At 36.5% G+C, this 20506-nt stretch overlaps 1 protein-coding gene across 24 annotated transcripts in view; it reads right to left on the minus strand.

Annotated features, from left to right (window-relative positions):
* The window catches only part of Mlip (muscular LMNA interacting protein), a 231365-nt gene that overhangs the window by 86783 nt on the left and 124076 nt on the right, over positions 1–20506 (minus strand). For 12 of the 24 annotated variants that reach the window (XM_052714917.1, XM_052714916.1, XM_052714920.1 and 9 more), the window contains 3 exons: positions 1486–1551; positions 1321–1404; positions 1138–1197 (listed from right to left, as the gene is read on the minus strand). The exons of 7 other annotated variants lie outside the window; for them this stretch is intronic. In XM_052714917.1, the coding sequence (XP_052570877.1) occupies positions 1138–1197; positions 1321–1404; positions 1486–1551 (210 nt within the window). The remainder of the gene's footprint in view (positions 1–1137; positions 1198–1320; positions 1405–1485; positions 1552–20506) is intronic. 5 more of the 24 variants (XM_052714913.1, XM_052714893.1, XM_052714922.1 and 2 more) reach the window with 1 other exon arrangement.

Raw genomic sequence — 20506 nt, forward strand, 5'->3', positions numbered from 1 at the left:
AGTGGTCTTTGTAACCCCATTCCATGTGTGGATCTGAGTAAATTTTATCTCTTCTTTTACAGCTATAGTAATCTCCTTAGGATTTCCACCTGGCTTGTCTTTATCTTTCTAGGCCACAAAGCCCAAGCCCATAGTTGGCACATTATAAATACTTGAAGCAAAGGTAACTGCCAATACCACACACACACACACACACACACACACACACACACACACACACACACACACCAAATAGCAGAAATTATTTCCAAAGTATCTGACAAGGGGTGGTGTCCAGATTACTTATGAAACTCTAACATCATAACAGCAAGGACAATAAGTAAGCCTATTAGTGATTCGTATTTGTCTGTAATGTTACAACTGAAAATGAGGACTACTCTTTTAAATCATGAGCATCTGTACATTCAAAACCCGCTTCAATGTCCCATGGTAACCAGTTTATGCCAAAAGTATTTGGAGTCATTGAAAGAGAGAAAACAAGGCTGAAAATGATAACAGAAATATTGGTGCACATAAAGGAAAAACAAAACGCATATTGAAATTGGGATGAATAGAGAGCTACATTAAGCATGGGAAGGTAATTAAGCTAGGGAGCTATATACTTTGTCCTAAGAAAGAAACAAACATATAGAACAACTCTGACAGGCTAATGTCTCCAAATTTCTACTTCAAGTCACAGAACAGTGAAATCAAGTCAATCAGTAAGAAGGAAAGAACTGAAGAATTAACAGCCATGTGAAAGCTACTAGAGTGTTGCTTTAGTCAACTTCATATCCCAATTCTACACTTTTAAGTGTACATAAATTACATTGATACTGAAGCTGTGGTACAAGATTAATATAAGCTACAAACGACGTGTAAATCCACAAAATGCCAAATTTTGTGGCTTTACAAATATTGGTTTGCACACTATTTGAAATTGATCCACAGTTAAAAATAACTTTACAGTGCAGACTGACCTATGTATATACATGTAAACAAACAGAAGCAAAAGTCAACACTACACTGTACTTTCGTAGCCAAGTTACTAGTTATTGAGTTGGTTTCTCAAATTACTACTGAGCCTTAAAACACAGTTTGAAATCATCTGTGCAGGAAATGGAATGGGGCAGTAATCCATAATAAATATATACATACTTTGATGGTTTCAGAACCCAACAGTTTCTGTGGGGGCCGTGAAGGAGAATCAGAAGAATGCTGGAAAAGAGAAGAACAAAAGGAAAGGGAAGAACAAGCCTATGAGGCATCGTGGCAAGACAGAGGGAAATGAAGAAAAGCAAAGCAAAGGTTTGAACAGCCCATTCTATTCTACGGCATTACCATAGACCAGGAGTCCTGCAAGACCTTATCAATAGTAGCACAGAGCTCTTCAGTTTGCTGCCTGAGCTGTGCAGGGAAACACAACTGGAAGAATTGAAACCAGGAACGGGGTTAGCATTGAGTTTGGGGGTTGCACACCAAAGCAGGGCAAGCTGAAGTCATTACCTCCACTGGTAGATCTAACACGCTGGCCTTGGAGTTGCTTTCAGTCCTGGCTGGTTCATCTAGTGCCTAGTGATAAATGAAACAATTCTCATATGAGGTTTCTCATCGATTACAATGCTGTGGTGATGTCCTTACCAAGAAGTCCTGTAAATAAATCTCAATATTTCTAAGGGGGGAAAAAAACTAATGACATCATATGGTAAGCTATTCTCAGACAGGAAGACACATTTCACATCTGTCCAGTTTCTTCTCTGCAATCAGTATCTGTTTTTTTTTTATTTTGTTTTGTTTTTGTTTTTGTTTTTCGAGACAGGGTTTTTCTGTGTAGCTTTGTGGCTTTCCTGGAACTCACACTGTAGCCCAGGCTGGCCTCGAACTCACAGAGATCCACCTGCCTCTGCCTCCCGAGTGCTGGGATTAAAGGCGTGAGCCACCACCGCCTAGTGTTGCAATCAGTGTCTCTAATGTAAGGTGTAGTAATGGTAAAAACTGGAGGCTGTTTTTATTTTTTTTTTACATCTGTTCTATATTTTCTATTTTTCTTTTATTCGATTTTTAAATTTTAACTGATTGAATGTGGCTTGTTTCTTATACATCTTAACAACAGCTTGAGTCCATGTTAGTTAATTACAACATCTGCAAAGCCTTAGAGTTGTTGCTAGGAATTTGTATTTTCCTTTGAATATGGATGGCATTATCCTGTTTGTATGCCTAAAAATTACGAACTAGAGGCAATGGTATATGCAAAAAGACTCACAATTCTGTTATGATTCCACAAATACTATTTTCATTTAGTTTTAAATTTTTTAACATTGTATTTTATTTAGTGTATGCTGGGGTGTAAGTGTGGAAGTCAGCAGACTAATTCTTTCCGACAATGGCTGTTTCCATGAGAGCTGACTCTCACTCAAGGTGATAGTCTTGGTAGCAGGCACTTTTGCGTCATGAGCCATCTATCAGCCCTTCCTTTAGTCTTTGGCTTCAAATTCTGTCTCCCTAATACTGAGTAGCAGCCGAAGTCTCTACTCAGTTGTTGTATACTATGATTGGAATAAGTGATACCCATGGTTTATGAAGCAGCACTTGGGGCTCTCTTTTGTGGTGACTTCCAGTATCGCTCCCTCCCCTTGAATTCCAGTTTCTATGTGACCTCAAGTGTTTTTCTCTGATTTTTTTATTAACAAATCTTTATATTTTTGTTAAGTTTTAGCTACTTTATAGTGAGTAAATAATGGTCAGTCTTGAAAGAAAATAAATAAAACCTAGAAGCCAACCAAATATAATTTTATTCTTTTGAGTATTGACTTCACTGTAATTTCTACCGACTGTTCCAATAACCTCACACCATCCTCTTTGTTTTTGTGATGCAGGGTTCTCATATATTTTAGACTGACCTCAAATGTGCTATGAACTCCTTATCTTCCTGCATCTACCTCCCAAATGTTAGGATTATAGACGTGGGCCACCATGCTGCCTGGTTTATCTCCTCCTTGAGATTGAAGCCAGGGTTTTTGTGCAAGCTAGGCAGGTACTGTATCTGTTGAGTTATATCTACAGCAAGAAGCATCTTTTTAATATTTCATTCTAAGTTTATTTGTGATCTGAATGACAACTGACCCAGCATAGGCTGTCCCTCCATTTTCAGAAGCAGTGAGAGAAGCTAACTTCATATTTTAAGTTCATGAATTTCTTAACTTGGAGATTTTGAGAATTCAAATTTCAAACCCACTCAAAAATAGCCTTCTGGTTAAATATTACTTTCTATCTACCCTAAGCAAATATAATTTTCATTTCTCTTTGCAAATAATATTTCTCATCCATCTTGTACTAGAAAATAAAATGTTAAAAAAAAATCTTAGCTTTGTAACAGTGGTGCATTTTCTGTTTCTGCTTTTCTCAGGCCAGTCTTACTCTACTCTTACATGCTTGACAGTCTTTATGCTGAGTCCCTTCAACACCTTCAAAGTAGCATCAGAATCCAAATAAACAGTATTTGACAACTTGGAGATTCCTCCTACATTTTTGTTATTGAACTTTTTCGTGGGTTGAAGCACATGGAATTGTCAGTATTCAACTGAAAATTACATAGAAAGATGGTAATTTCATACAGTTGAACCTGTTTCTATGTATTTTATTACTTTTTTGAGAGTTCTTTATAATGGTTTTTGATCATGTTCACTCTCCTTCCTCCAACTTATTCCAGATATATCCCCCTTCTCTACTCAGCCAACTTTGTGTCATTTTTTCTCCTACCAAAATCAATTTATACTGCCCAAGTATACTTGGGTGTGTGGCCATGCTCTATAGCAAGGTCATGGTGAATTTATTAGGGTATACATTGTTAGAAAAAATAACCCTATTTCTCCCAGCAGCTGACAATTACCAATAGCTCATCAGTAGTACTCTGTGCATAGCTCCTCTCTCTATGCAGAAAATTGGTCTGCTTGAGCTTACACAGGCTTTGCTCAGGCTGTCACTACTGCTAGACCACTATGTCCAGAAGATAACACTTCCTTGTACTCATTTACCAATGCTGGCTCTTACACTCTTTTCTACCCTCTTTCACAATGATGCCTGAGTCTAGGAAGGAAGGGAGGAACAGAAGAAGGGAGGAAGGGAGGAAGAAAGGAAGGAAGGAAGGAAAGAAGGAAGGAAGGAAGGAAGGAAGGAAGGAAGGAAGGAAGGAAGGAAGGAAGGAAGGAAAGAAGGGAGGGAGGGAGAGAGGGAGGGAGGAAAGAAGGAAGGAAGGAAGGAAGATGATATGACCTTTTAAGGTGATATGACCTTTTAAGGCTGGGCATTCTGAATTCTCTTATTCTCTGCACCTTGGCCATCTATTGCAAACAAAAGTTTCTCAGATGCAGGTTGAGAGATCCATTAATTTATGGGTATATTGATTATCATTAGGAACTGGTTGAATACTATGTCCATTTAGCAGAATAATCATAATAAGTTCTCTTCTATGGTCTATGACTTGTCTAGCCTAAAATTCTTGATCCAATAATAGTGTCAGGTATGGGTCCCATCTGGTGGAGCAGGTCTTAAATCCAACTGGAAAGTGGTTAGTTATTCCTTGTGACATTTGTGCCACTATTATACTGGTGGGCATGTCTTATGAAGCCAGTCATTATATTTCACAAGGTCTACAGCTGGATAAGACTGATGACTACTTTTCACTTCCATTGGTGTGCATAGCACCTTCCAGCACTATGAAAGCTATCCAGTAAGAATGAAGCTTTTATATCAGTAAAAGCTTAATTTCTCTATGTTCTATGACTCAGGTGTGTGGTGTCTTCAGCAACAGCATCATATCTTCAAGTTCTAGGGATTAACCAACAGCCTTGGCAATAGTCTATAATGTTTGGAGGTCTTTGGAATCTTACTGACCAAGAACCCTATCGGCTTCTTTGTTATCCTGTGGTATCTCACAGGGATACTGTTGCCCTGCTAAAAGGGAGATTCCATTTTAAGTCTTTTTTTACGTATGTATACAGAGGCTCTACAGTAGGTTTCCATATGCCTTTTTTAAAAATTTTCAGTGTTATTTCTGTCTCCCAGTATTCTCTCCTCTACTCTGCCCTTTCCTCTCCTTTAACCTTTCCTATTTTATAATCTCTTTTAACCCTTTATACCTATTTATCTTTCAAATTTTTATTGCTCACTCTAAGTCTTCTGCTACAGGAAATTTTTCAAGATACCTAGTCCTAATCTACTTTTGAAGTTTGACAATTTATCATCATTAAAGTCATTCAAAAATATGTGGAATGAGTTTGAAGGCAATTATAAAAGGTTATAAAATATGATTAGCAAAGTAATTAGAACAAATGTCTGATCCCTTTAGGCAGTGGTTTTCAACAGAAAAATGATCACTTGTATATATGTGTCCTGGTAGGCTGGTAAACAGACAAATAAGAGTTCTCTACTGGAATGGATTGTACAGCATTTAGAATAGCAAGCCACCCTGTCTTCTCATTTGCATTCACCTTCCAGTTCCTACATCTCCACCGTTATTCAGATGCTCTCATATCCTTACTACAAAATGCCTCACCAGCCATGGAACACGGGATACACTGCTCATCAGAATCTATTTATTCATTGTTTGTTTGTTTTGGCAGATCAAGGGATTACACATATCTAAAACTACTAGTCTTCACTAGCAGGCACCATGTCTGGTAGAATTATGATATGAGCATGGGATATACTCCGAAGAGTTCAGACAAATGAACATTAAAGATAAATTATATTATTCCTTCATTTTAGTAAGTCATTTTTTAGGTTTTGAGATTCTAATATAATTGAAATCTTCCCTTCCCTCCCTCCAAACCCTCCTGATACCATCATTGTTCTCTTTCAAAGTCATGGCCTCTTTTTTCATTAATTATTGTTATATGCATATATGTATATACATACATGCTCCTAAATACAACCTGCTCAGTTTTATCATGTTACTTGTCTATGTGTTTTCAAAGCTGACCATTTGGTATTGGGTAATTAATTTGTGTGCTCTTCCTTGGGGAAGACCGTTTCTCCTAATCTTGGTAGTCCCTATGTAGGAAAATATTGTCTTAAAACTTTTGTTTTCAAACTTTGCTTCTCTGTATTCCAAAACAAAATTTGGAAAATTAATTATAACAAGAATCACCTTAGTGGTGATTATTCTTATGCTTTTCTCTTTTATGTTCTAAAATTATAACTAGTCATGAGAAATGGTGAGAAGGGAGCAGAAATTTTCATAAAAACTAACTCAAAGAGTTTAATTTTCCCCAGCACAGTGTTTCTCATCCACTCTTCATCCTATAGGGTAAGGGAGGTAAGGTTAGGAAGATATCATTGTACACAATGTCTGTGCTTGACAGATACAGCCATGGTGCTTTACATACAGTGTGTGTGGTCACAGATAGCCACAGTCCATGGGATAATACCATAAAACAAAATAAAGAGGTACACTAAAGTCCTTGATTGTTGAAGGACTGTAAAGGGAGCCTTCGCAGTATTAAAAGGATGAAGTGTCACCTGATTCCACGGAGACATGTGGTTCGATTATTGAAAGAATCCCACTGGGACTGAAAGCTGCTTCTAAGGCATAAGCAGGAATAACACCTGGTCTTTTGAGAAGAGGGGTTGTCTGGTGAGTGGGCACATCTGCACAGATGTATAGGAGAGGCAAGTTATAGTTAGACACTGGAGGATCTCCTAATTTACCAGATGTTAAGCCTCATATAATATTGAATCTATTTTGGGCATTAGACTACACATGACCTTCACTATAGTAACAGTAATAGCGAAACTACAAGAAATTAAATCCAAGTTTTATATAGAAGACTAAACACAGCCCAAAGCTGTTCATGGCATCCTTCAACTCCCCAGCTATGTTTTTCCATGCACTTCTTATTGTCATTCTTTAGCCACAAAGAATCACTTGTGTTCCTTGAACTTTGTATCTTTCATAGCTTGTGGTACTGACTTGCTCTAAATTTCAGTTCACGTAGAGGATTACTCTTCATTGTGAAGATCAAATGTCTTCTCTTGACCTCACTCCAGTTCAAAATGTTTTCATTCCCCAGTTAGGAATACATTTTGCATATCCTAAGAATACTGATGGTCTTAATCATTAATCTTGTGTACCTTATATAGCTTGCAAACTTCATTGTCTCCTGGCAACTACAACTGTATTGATCCTGGCAATGCCACTATATTCTGTTTCTGATAAAGGTAGAAAAAGTCTGATTTTAATAAAATTGCCACAACTTAAAAAAAAGAAGAAGAAGAAGAATACTATATCATGAGATGATGGCTCAGCAGTTAAGTGTTTGTCACTTATACATGAGAATCAGATTCAGATCCCCAGGAACCCACATAAATGCAGGGTGAGCATATGTTAACTGTATTTCCAGCTTTAGAAGGTGAAGACAGGGACTCACAAAGCAAATTCTCTAGCAAAACTAGCAATACTGGAGACCTCTGAATTTGATTGAGAAACTTTGCCTCAACGAACTGAGGTGGAAAAGCAATAACAGACAACTCCCAGCATCAACCTTGGGCCTCTCGATGCACTTGCATATACACACCACACACACACACACACACACACACACACACACACACACACACACACAAACCAAAAGTGATTGTTGTATCATGAGTGTATTTTCAATTGTATCTCTAATCTACTGGGTCTTCTGTTCCATTGGGGCAAAGGGATTAATAAAGATATAGAATGGATTGAAGGGTAAACTGAGGAAAAAACAGAGTTACATAGATAAATGTATCACATAAATAATATTATTGTAGTTCTCCTCAGTAAAGTACTATAGAGAAGTGATTTAAACTGAGTGTTTTAACAAACAAATAAATATGTTACATATTACTATTCAACTCCTTTGCAATCAAAGACTGCAGCATGTGATCAATATTCATGAAATGACATTTTTCAGTCCAAACCAAATGAAGTCAATAGTTTGGTCTGTGGAAAATTACCACAGGCAAACATAATTCTTATGCTACTTGAAATACTGAACTATACCCAATGAATGTCAATGATATCCCAAAGCTATAAAAGACAATGAGCATTGGAATGGTCTAATTGTCCACACTATGTTAACTAGAAAGGTATTTAATTGACTATGATGAGTAGTTTGTCAAATGCATCATCTTGGCCCACTCCAAATAGCCATAAAATGTAGCTTTTATTCTAGTATACAATTTTTTATTTAAATATATTTAAACCTTCATTAACAAAAGCCAAAAGAACATGGAGAAATATACAACCAGAGTTTCTTTAAGGATCTGGAACTATTCAGAGTATATGCCTTTCATGTGTCATGTTTATGAACGTCAAACTCTGAGGAGTTCTCTGACTTGGTGTTTCTAGCTCTGAAAGATTTAGAGGATCCCATGCCTACTCCTCCTACACAGAGATAGTTATGCTTTCTTTTTTGTTGTTTTGTTTGCTTTTTTAGGTTTTACACATTTGCCACCAGTTTCAAGTTCATTTCATCAAGGCTTCCTTGCAGGATTCACACCTGACTTTCCTTTCAGTAAGAGCATCTGAAGAATGTTCCTTACCTTCAGCCAGTGCTCCCTTCCCTACAATGTGCCTCATCCTCTCAGCAGCACAAGGAACAGGGTCTCAATTCTTCTCAAAGTTTATTTATTCCCAGTTCCCTTTAATATTTTCTCATAAAAAGAAAATATTATGTCATTCTCATTTTATGAGAATAAAGATATATTTTTAGCAACTAACGAAAAAAGCATTATAGAAAAGAATCCAAACTCATTACATCTTGCTCAGTATCTCAATGAACATGCCTGCTGTCATTGCTGGGAAGGAATCAGAACAACCCTAGGAGACACTGGATAGAGTCTGAGCTGCAAGTCAATCACACACCCTAGTTGTGCTGCTTTGGGAGTGTGGGTTATGAGCTTCTCAGAACACCAAATTCTTTACCAAGTTGTTGAAGATGATAAAGCATGGATCACATCCTCAAGTTCACAATACAGAAGCTATCATAACTGCATTGTCCAGTTGCTAAAGGTCACCAAGGCTAAAACAATCCCTTCCAGCAGAAGGCCTCTTGTAACTATTCAGTGAAAGTACAATTGATGGGACTCATTCTGCCCTACCGCCCAGCCAGACTCTACAGATCCTTCTTCGGGGTCTAGCCAGGTAAGCCCTCCTGATCCTTCCCTCCATGCACCTTCCCCAATCCAGCACTTGTACTATATCAAGGGCCTTAGCCTAGTCTGATCAACACTACCTATACAACCACCAATATCTAAGCTTCCTCCAGGACTTCCAAGCCTGCCTCCTACCAACAGGACCCTCCCACACTACATTCACCTCTCTACCCAGCCATATCCTGCACATCCTTCTCCAGGGTTTACCCAGGTGAGTCTGCCTGATCCTTCCTACCATGCACCCCCATAAGCACCAGTTCTCTTCCCAAACTCCAGGCTTGGATCTAGCTGCACATCCTGCACATTAACCCAGTCTCTTGTGTCCACCTGACTTCATTCCATATAAGTCGTATCCAAACCATAGGCCCAACTTGACCTGTACATCCTCGCTTCAGCCCCAACCTGCTCTGTCCATATCAGACACAGAACTACCAAAAGAAGTCCACCTGCCCAGACCTCTTCACAAAAATAAAAACAAAATGAAAGATCAAGGCAGTATCTTCCCTCCAACCCAACCAGTGCTTCCAACCCTGCCAGTTTGCCAATGGAAATTACCTAGATAAACCCCAGGACACAAAATTTAAAACAACAATCATAAATTTTATAAAAGAATTCAAAGAGTTGAAAGATAAAAACAGCTCGATGAACTTAATGAGGTTAAAAAGAGAAAACACCTGACTGATGCACAGTAAGACACAAACATGTGGCTGATGGAAATGACAAGGAAGAAGATGATCTAGAGCATGAAAACAGAATTCAATGAAGAGATAGAAACACTGAAGAGTACTAAAGCTAAAATTAAGATGGAACTTAAAAATCCAAAAACCCAACTAGAAAACTCAAAGGACAACTTTATAAGAAGAAGGAATCAAACAGAATATAGAACAATAGGACTTGAAGATAAAATAGAGGATCTAGATGAAATAAGAAAAAATATGATTTTTAAAAACACAGAAAAGTAGCATACAAAAAATGTGGGATGCCATGAAAAGACAAAAATTTAAATTATAAGAATAAATGGGGAGAAGCATTCTAGGTTAGTGGTATAAACCACATTTTCAGCAAGATCACAGAAGAAAACTTCCCCAAACTTAAAAACATACCCATACAAATACAATATATACTCAGAACACCAAATAGACAAGGCAAAAAAAAATCCCCACAGCATACTATAGTTAAAACACTAAGCATATGGAACAAAGAAAAAGTATTGAAAGCTGCAGAAGGAAAAAAACACAAATCACATATAAAAGAAAACCCATTGGAATAACAGCTGATTTCTCAATGGAAACTAAAATCCAGAAAAACCTGTAGCAATGTACTCCAAGCTCCAAAATACCTTGACAGCCAATCTAGACTAAAATACCCAGCAAAACTATCTACTATTGCTGAAGGAGAAAGAAAAAATTTCTATAATATAAACAGTCTAAAAAATATATCCAACAAATTAGACCTAAATAAATATAGGAAGCAAAATTTTATACTGAAGAGAGGAATGAGCATGGTCAAGAAACTATAGAAAGAAATATGAAGCCATAATTACCAAAACACAAGAGATAAGTAAGAACAAAAATCAACAATGCCATAACTGCATTCAACACACACTTTAAATTATAACTTTAAATATTATTAACCTCAATTCTCCAACCAAAAGAAACTGGCTTTATAAATGGGTCAAGAAACAAAATCCATAAAAATTCTGTCTACAAGAAACACATCTTAGCTCTAAAAATAGGGATTGCATCAGAGTAAAAGGGTGGACAAAATTAGAACCAGGAAGCAAGCAGTCATTGCCATCTACTATCAACAAGACTGGTTTCAAAGCAAAACTACCTCAAAACATATAAAGGACACTTCATTCTAATCAAGAGAACAGTCAACCAAGAAGATATTACTATCCTAAACATTGGATGCACCAAACTATAGAGCATGCAATTTCATTTAAAAAATGGTGTTACTGGATTTAAGACACAAATTGAAATCAATTCATTAGTAGTAAGTGATTTCAATATCACATTTTTCTACAACAGACATACATATGGACAAAAATAAAAAAGAATCATCAGGATAAAATGTATTAGACATCAAATGGACTTACCAGGTATCTACAGAATATTTCATCTGTCTCGGATAGTTTTATGTCAAGTTGACACCAGCTAAATTCATCTGAAATGAGGGAGTCTCAACTGATAAATCCCTCCATAAGATTAGGCTGCAGGCAAGCCTATAGGCATTTTTTTAATTAGTAATTAATGAAAAGGACCCAGACCATTGTGGATGGTGCCATCCCTGGTAGCCTCTGCATCAGCTCCCACCTCCAGGTTCCTGCTCTGTTTGAGTTCCTGTTCTAACTTCCTTCAATGATGAACAGTGCTATGGGAATGTAAGCCAAATAAACTCTTTCCCCCCCAATTTGCTTTTTAGTCATGGTATTTCACTACAGCATTAGAAACCCTAACTGAAATACCATCCAAATGCCAGAGATTATTCATTCTATTCAACAGCACATGGAAGCTTCTCTAAAACAGACTACACCTTACCATGAAAAAACAAATCATAATAAATTCAGAAAGATTTAAATAACTAAGTGAACCTGATCTGACCATAATTCAGTAAAACTAAAGATCAACAACAGACAAATCTCTAGTAAATACACAGACTCATGGAGATTAAACAACTCATTGCTGAATGATGAATGGACCAAAGAACAAGTCAAGAAAGAAATAAAAACTTCCCTGGAACTAAATTAAAATGAAACCAAACACAAAAATCCTCTGAGACACAGTGAAAGTTGTCCTGTGAGGAGAATTTATAGCTCTAAATATCTACATTTAAAAAATCAGAAAGAGTAAAAAAAATAACTTGATGATACAACTCAAAATTTTGGAAAAACAAGGACAAACCAAATCCAAATTCAGTTGATGGAAATAAATAATAAAAATCAGAGCAGAAATCAATAAAATAAAGATAAAGAAAACAACACAAAGAATTAATTATCAGAGCCATTTCTTTGAGAAGATACGATTGACAAACCCTTGGCACACCTAATCATAAGAGAGAAATCAAACACAAAAAAGAAATGCATAGGGAGACATTGCAGCATACTCCAAAGATAATTCAGAATGTCATAGGGAATAATTTTAAAGTCTGTATTCCATTAAGATGGAAAACCTAAAATAAATGGAAGAATTACTAAATTCAGCCAAACTACCAATATTAAACCAAGAAGTCAACAATCTTAACAGACCCATAACAAACAAGAAAATTAAACTACATAAAAGCCTTCTAAAAGGCTTTATTAAAACTAAAACAATGGATTCACACAAAATTCTCCCAGACTTTCCAAAAAGATCTATAGTCAATCCTTGTAACACAAATCTTAAAAGGTCTTATAACAAAAAACCCAGAGCCAAACATTGGGGTGAAAGCTGAAAGATCAGAGAAACAGAACAAGCCAGCCACATTCTTACCTCTACGAAATGCTCAGCCTCAAGAGCATGAGTTCCCATTTCCTTATGCCTTATATACTTTTCTGTGTCCTGTCATATTACTTCCTGGGATTAAAGGTGTGTGTACTTCCCAAGCAAAGACATGAGATCTCAAGTGCTGGAATTAAGGGTGTGTGCCACCACTGCCTGACCTCTATGTCTAATTTGGTGTCTGGCTCTGTCCTCTGATCCCCAGATAAGTTTATTAGGGCATACAATATACCACCACAAATTCTTCTTAAATTATTTAAAAAATAAATAAAAACAGAAAGAGTGCTCTCAAATTCTTTCTTTGTAGCCAGTATTATTCTAATACCTAAAACAGGAAAAGACACAACATAAAAACAAAACTACAGGCCAATATTCCTGATCAACATAGATATAAAAATACTCAAAAAATACTTAAAACTCAAATACAGACACATATTAAAAGGATTACCACTATGACCAAGTTGGCTTTGTACCTACGATGCAGGGATGGTTCAACATACACAAGTCAATAAATATTATAAACTATTTAGTACATGGACTTAAAAACAAAAAAAATCACATGATCCTCTCAATAAATTCAGAAAAGACTTTGATAAAATTCAATATGGTTTCATGACAAAAGTCCTAGAGAGTAGGACTAGTGAGAACATACCTCAACATAATAACAACTATATATGAGAAGCCCACAGCCATTAGCATCCAAAATGGAGAAAAACTTGAAGCAATTTTACTGAAATTAGGCAGGAGATAGGGCTGTCCACTATCCCCACTCCTTTTCAATATTGTGCTCAAATGACTAGCTGGAACAATAAGGAAATTAAAGGTATACTACAAGGGACGAAGAAGTCAAACTAGGCCTATTTGCAGATGACACAATATTATACATAAGAGATACTAAAACTTGTACCAGAAAACTTTCTAGAACTGGTAAACAAATTCAACATTGTGGCAGGATGCAGAATCAATTTGCACAAATCAATAGCATTTCTATCCACCACCAACAAACACACAGAGAAGGAGCATGGACACACACAGTAGCCCATAGACAAAGAAATATCTAGTAATAAACTTAACCAAGGAGGTGAAAGACCCCTACAATGAAACTTTAAACCTCTGAAGAAAGAGTCAGGGCAAGACACCAGAAAATGGAAAAACATTCCATGTTCATGGATTGGCAGAATTAATGTTGTGAAAACGACCATTCTACTGAAAGCCATTTACAGATTCAGTGTAATCCCAATAAAAATCCTCAATCCAATCACATAAATAGAAAAAAAAACTATTCTAAAACTCAGATGGAACCATAAAAGACTTCAGATAGCCAAAATAATCCTGAGCAAAAAGAACAATGCTGAAGGGATCGTTCCATTCCAGATATCAAGATATAGTAGATATCCATGGTAATGAAAAAAAATATGGGACTGGCACAAATATACATATAGACAATAGAACAAAATGGAAGACTCAAACATGAATACATATAACTTCAGCCATTTAACATTTAACAAAGATGTCAAAAAATGCACAGGAAAAAAAGAAACTATCTTCAACAAATAGTGCAGAGAAAATTGGATGCCTACATGTATAAAAATTAAACTAGACCCCTATCTATCACCTTGCACAAAAACTAACTCCAAATGGATCAAAAAACTTCAACGTTAAACCTGAAACACTGAAACTTATAGGAGAAAATATAGGCTGTACCCTATCTGATGGAGTTGCACAGAAGGACTTTCTTAACAGGACCCCATCTGTCCAAGCGTTAAGGCCAACAAATGGCAAATGGCACTTCAAAAACTGAAAAGCTTCTGAAGAACTAAAGAAGTAATCAGTCAAATGAAGAAGAAGTCCATAGATTGGGAGAGAATCTCTGCCAGCTTTACATCTAACAGATGATTAATAAACAGAATATAAAAAGAACCCAAGAAAACAATGAAAAAACAAAGATGGCTAAAGTATATCCCAAATGCGTTAGCAGCCCTAGAAACTAGGGAATTCCACATCAAAACAGCTTTGAGAGTCTGTCTTACCCTACAACAAAGATAAACAAAACAACCAATATCAGATGCTGAAGAGGACGTACAGGAAAGAGTATCCTCATTCCCTGTTATGGGGAATACAAACTGGCCCCGCCACTCTGGTGGAAATCAATGTGAAGAATGCTTAAAAAGTTAAAAATGGCCGGGCGGTGGTGGCGCACGCCTTTAATCCCAGCACTCGGGAGGCAGAGCCAGGTGGATCTCTGTGAGTTCGAGGCCAGCCTGGGCTACCAAGTGAGTCCCAGGAAAAGGCGCAAAGCTACACAGAGAAACCCTGTCTCGAAAAACCAAAAAAAAAAAAAAAAAAAAAAAAAAAGTTAAAAATGAATTTACCATATTACCAAAGTATAGCACTCATTGACATTTGCCCAAAGGACTCAAAATCCTACTCCATAGATACTTGCTCATCAATGTTCATTTTATTGCTCTATTTACAATAACTAGAAATGGATAACCTAAATGTCTTTCAACTGATGAGTAGATAATGAAAATATGGTACATTCACACAACAAACTATTATTAGGCTATAAAGAAAGACAAAATCATGAAATTTTCAGGTAAATAAATAGAACTAGAAAGTATTATAGTGAGTAAGACAACCCTAAGCCCAGAATGACAAGTGCCATTTGCTCTCTATCACCTGGGCTCCTAGCTCCACATCTTCAGATGCAAGCATATAGTCTGGAGTAACTGCAGAAAGCAGGAAAGTAACAACAGACCGTTTCACGGATGTGAAAGGGGAAAAGCAACAGAGAGGAGACTAGCTGGGTATAAGTGAGCTAAAGGGGAGAATGGGAAAAACAGAGTGGCTCTAATTAATAATTGGGAAAAGATAAAGAAAGTAGGAGGAGGATAAAACAACAGTAAGGGCATCTAAAAAATTATAAGAAAACATACTATTAACTGTCTAGCTAAAAATATTGATAATACACATAAGTTGGTGTAAAAATTTGCATATAGTTTAAATGAAATTTTCCCATCTGGTCAGACAATGCTTCCCTAACAGCCATAGACTAACAAAAAGCCCAACACCAGATATAAGAATTCCTCTTTTGAGTTTTGGTCAGTGCTGTCCAAGAGACTCCCACAACAGTACAGGCCATTACTGTTGCCTTTGTTTGTCCCCCATAGATGGAAGGTAAGTTTCTACCGCCTAATATGCCATGCACTTTGGACACAGGGATCAGAGGACCTGAGCTGGACCTGACCTGAAAGCCTCCTTCCTGAGGACTAGCTTCCTTCATACCAGAAGGCTCCGTGCAAGCTTCCAAAGAAGGGCAGCAATCAACAGTCCTACCCAATTGTGGCACCTATGAGCCACAACAATGTCCAGTATGGTATGATAACCTTAATGGTATAGCAGTGGCATGCATACGTTGGTAGTAACAAACAGCTCTCTAATTTGACTTAAGACTAACTCAATAGAAGAAAAATAATGCCTGGTACTAGAAATGGCTAGTAAACTAATGGATCTCAGAGGAGAACCTATGACTGACTGCCACTTTAATAAACCAGCATAATCCCTATCTACATTCTAAATATTTACCCTTATACCTAAAGATAAATGTAGTTCTTATCCCTCATCAAGAACAATTCCCTTTGCAATAGACACAGTATTGCAGAAAACCACAATTACTCGAGACCCAGAGTTGTGGAAACCAGTCCTAACTGACATGTCTGTAACAGAACTCCTGCACCTAAGGCTGAAGGATCTTTGCAGAAGAGAGGGCAGAAGGATTTTTAAGAGCCAGTGTTTTCTGTGAGACTGTGTTTTCTATAAATGTCAGAGGAGCTGCAGCTATGACATTTCACCAACATGGCTGCTTAAACAAGTTCTGAAAAAGGATAATACCACTAGGCATGGAAACAGGGAAGAGGGAAAGTTCATGAGCCCTCAGCCTTAGACAAAAAACTACAGGCAACATCAAATGGTAATTCCTAAAAACATACATACAGGCAGTATTGTATGAGCTGAACAGGGTGTGTGTGTGCGTGTGTGCGTGCATGCGTGTGTGTGTGTGTGTGTGTGTGTGTGTGTGTGTGTGTGTGTGTGTGTGTGTATGCAGCAAGATTTTAGAAAGAGGCCATAAATTTGGATGAGAAAGGGGGAACACATGAGAGAAATTAGAGGGGGGAAAAAGAAGGGGGACATGATGTAGATATAATATAATTTTTAAAGAATGAAGCCAACAGATAAGTAAGTGGGATTCACAAGTTCTCTAAAGGAAATGTGTACATGGCTAACAACCACTTGAGTATAACCAGTTAGTACAAATTTGAATCCTGGACATCTCTTCACTGATTTAAAAACAAAAACACAAAAAACAGGAAATCAAGTCATGTTTCTGTCGTACAGTTCATGTCCTAAATTAGCAACCAGATTAATTTTTGAACTACAGAACTCTTAAAAATATTCACTAAAGAATTATATTTAATCAGGTTGTAGTTAGAAACCCATATTCTAAAATATTAAACAGACAAGGTAAGGTAAATTAATTTGGCAATAGGATAAACCAAATATCTGCATTTCCATTTTTATACCAAGTTTTCATTGTGATCTTCAGAATTGTTATCTTGTATTCTTCTATTTTTAACTTCACATTTGAACAATTATTTCTATACTTTTACTTCATTTATATAAAATTGAACTTCTCTGGAATCTGGCAAAGACAAATTTTTATAAATTAAATGTATGTTCAAAATGGGAGGTAGTAATGGTATTTATTGGGAAAATTGTATCTATCATTAGATAAAGATGTTATCCTTATGGATGCTTAGAAGATCAGGGATAAACAATATGAGCTTCCTTCAAGAAAACAAAAGTATCTTTCTGTAGAAAAATATTATTCTTTTATAACACAATAAACTGCATACAAATTTACTTCATATGGATATATCTTCCGTTTTTATTCCCTTGAAGCAATTTAATAGTAAAAATTAATGATTTATTAATTTGGAATATTAGTATGTTGCAACAATTTTACTTTAAATTTTTCCTTATTACTGTCAGACTTGAGTGATAAAAAAATTTAGAAATATCTCAAACACTTTCTGAAATAGATAACAGCACACATTGTGACTAAAGTTAATGTCTATAATAAAGTCACTTGTCTAGGGACTTCATTCTTAACCAAGTCTATAGAGGGTGGCATATAACTTGGTATCCCATGCTCATGTTTCTCTGGGAGAAAATGATTATTAATAGGTGCTTAAACCAAAGATGTTGGAGTTACTTTATTAAAATACAATGCCTCACATTTATCTCTTCCCGTTAAACCATGGTAAAAGAGTGAGCTAAAAATGCTTCTTTCATCAATTCTTACAGGGAAAATACTAGAAATGGAATAGGGTACAAATTTAAGTTTTGATGCAGACACGTTAAGAAACCTTATGTTGCCTGTCAACAAAGTGTATCCTTTCAAAAATGAAAAAACAATGGGTTTCATCCAGAGGTAATAGAGCTTAACTAATCCCATAATTTATTGATAACATAACAACTCACTACAAAAGATGGCTGAGTTCTAATTTGCTGAAAATCTTGTTTTTAAAAAATAACGTTATTTTCCAAAAATAATTCTATTTGCTAATTATACAATATGCTTGGCATAAAAAATCAACTGTGCACATAATTATCTTGAGAGAGGCTTACTGCTGAAGCATGTAAGACTTGAGTTATATATGTGAGTTCTATTGTCAAGGCAACCCACAGTGTAACTCCCAAACAAGTGTTGTAATGATTCTCCCAGATCAGCCTTCCAGTTGTGTTCTATGTGACAGAAAAGAAACAACCTTCCATGATTAAAAATATTCCGTTCTGTAAGTTTCATATAAAATATATATGTTATATGTGTATATATAAACACATATATATATACATGATACATATATGCATGTATTCATATATGTATATATTTGTATATGTATCTATTCATATATATATATATATATATATATAATACTTTTATTGAAGTTATCCTGTACAGAGAGTAATGTTCATCCCAGAAGTAATAGATTGCCAAATAAAAAGGTGCCAGGTGTGGGATATCTTCCCTTGAGTTGTTAGAGGAGTGCCAGAGACCACCAAAACAATGCAGGCTATTTCAACTGATCTTGGTCACCCTCCAGAACTTGACCCTATTGCTGAAGATACTATCCACTTCAGTCACAGGACATGAAGAAATGAAATTGATACTAAAAAGGAAGTTTCCTCCCTACTTGACAGCTTTCAAAATACTAGATGGTGCTGTACAGGCTGCTAGAGAAGCAGATCATAACCCAGCTATGACCTCTGTGAGCTATAATAACATAAGTACTGGAATGGCAAGATATCCCCAAGGAAGCAATACTGACATGTTATGAGGGTAGCCAAAGACTTTCTGATTGGATATAAGGTCTACTCCATGGGAGGAAACAGATCCATGGTGCTATAAACTTAACCAAGAACTCATGGTTTGGGAGATCATGGCCCTGTGGGAAAAATTACTACTATTATTCTGCTAAATATACATAATGCCAAATTCTCCTCTACATATGTGTCCTAAGGCCACAGATTAGTGCCACTCCCAGACCTCATTATGGAAGTTGTGTTGTGCAGTGAACAGAAGTTTACACAAAAACTTACAAATGATCAAAAAGAATAAATGTTTGCGGAGTGCTTAGCCCAAATGTGACAACTATAATATCACCCTCTCCCTGAGGATCAGGGATCATTGCAGAAGAGGCAGTGGAAATATTGGAAAAGCCAGAGGTCAGGAGGACTGCAGCAAACAGAGTCTTCTGGACATGACAAAACTGTTGCACTCGTGAACACATAGCATCTGCGGTTTCCTGAACAAGACCTGCACACACTCAAGGCAGTCAATGATCTAGCACAGAGGGGAAAGCAGCTTCTGAACCTCATCCCAACCAGAAGAAATGCATTTCTAAACGTTATGTTCTTTAAATAAACTCACTCAGTTCAGAAGTCAATCCCTTGACTTCAATGATATAATGAGTTATGCTGTATAGTTGAGTTCAAAGAACTAAATTATCAGATTTCTTAAAAACTACAACACTGAAAAAGGCAATACAATATCATTTTAAATGTTGTTGGAAATGAACGTGACTTTATATAAAAATTTTTGTTGTACTGAGTATATTGCTTAATGGTAGACTCTTTATCTAACATGCATGAGGCCCTGGGTTAAGTCCACTGAACAGAAAGTCACAAACGAGAGAAGGGAAAGCAAAAAATAGAAAAGAAAAGAAAGCAGGAAAGAGGGAAATAAGTATTTTTTAAATTATTTAAAAGCAATTGTCGCCGGGCGGTGGTGGCGCACGCCTTTAATCCCAGCACTCGGGAGGCAGAGCCAGGCGGATCTCTGTGAGTTTGAGGCCAGCCTGGTCTCCAAAGCGAGTTCCAGGAAAGGCGCAAAGCTACACAGAGAAACCCTGTCTCGAAAAACCAAAAAAAAAAAAAAAAAAAAAAGCAATTGTCTAATTAAAAACATGCAATAAGAAAAATTAATTAAAATATATAAAATTATAATTTCCCTGCTCCATTTTATCTTGTTCAAATGATGCAGTCATTTGTTGCTTGTATATGACTTGGTTGGCTCCATTTCTGAAAGTGACAATTGCTAGTTCATTCTTTGAATTCTTTGACAAACTTCTTTTTATCTCAAAGCTATCAAATCCCTTACAGATGAAATCAGGATGGGGCCAGTGAGTGCTATAAAGAGTACACTCTGGATGTTTTGTATTGTCCATGGGAGACTCTTTGGACTAAAGGGAGGAAGATTGGTGATATTGTACAAATAAATCCTAGAGGTCACTGGTGTCAAATTT

The sequence above is a fragment of the Peromyscus californicus genome, unplaced genomic scaffold (assembly GCF_007827085.1).
Source record: "Peromyscus californicus insignis strain IS unplaced genomic scaffold, ASM782708v3 Scaffold_11__1_contigs__length_118956290, whole genome shotgun sequence".
In the NCBI taxonomy this organism is placed as follows: domain Eukaryota; kingdom Metazoa; phylum Chordata; class Mammalia; order Rodentia; family Cricetidae; genus Peromyscus; species Peromyscus californicus.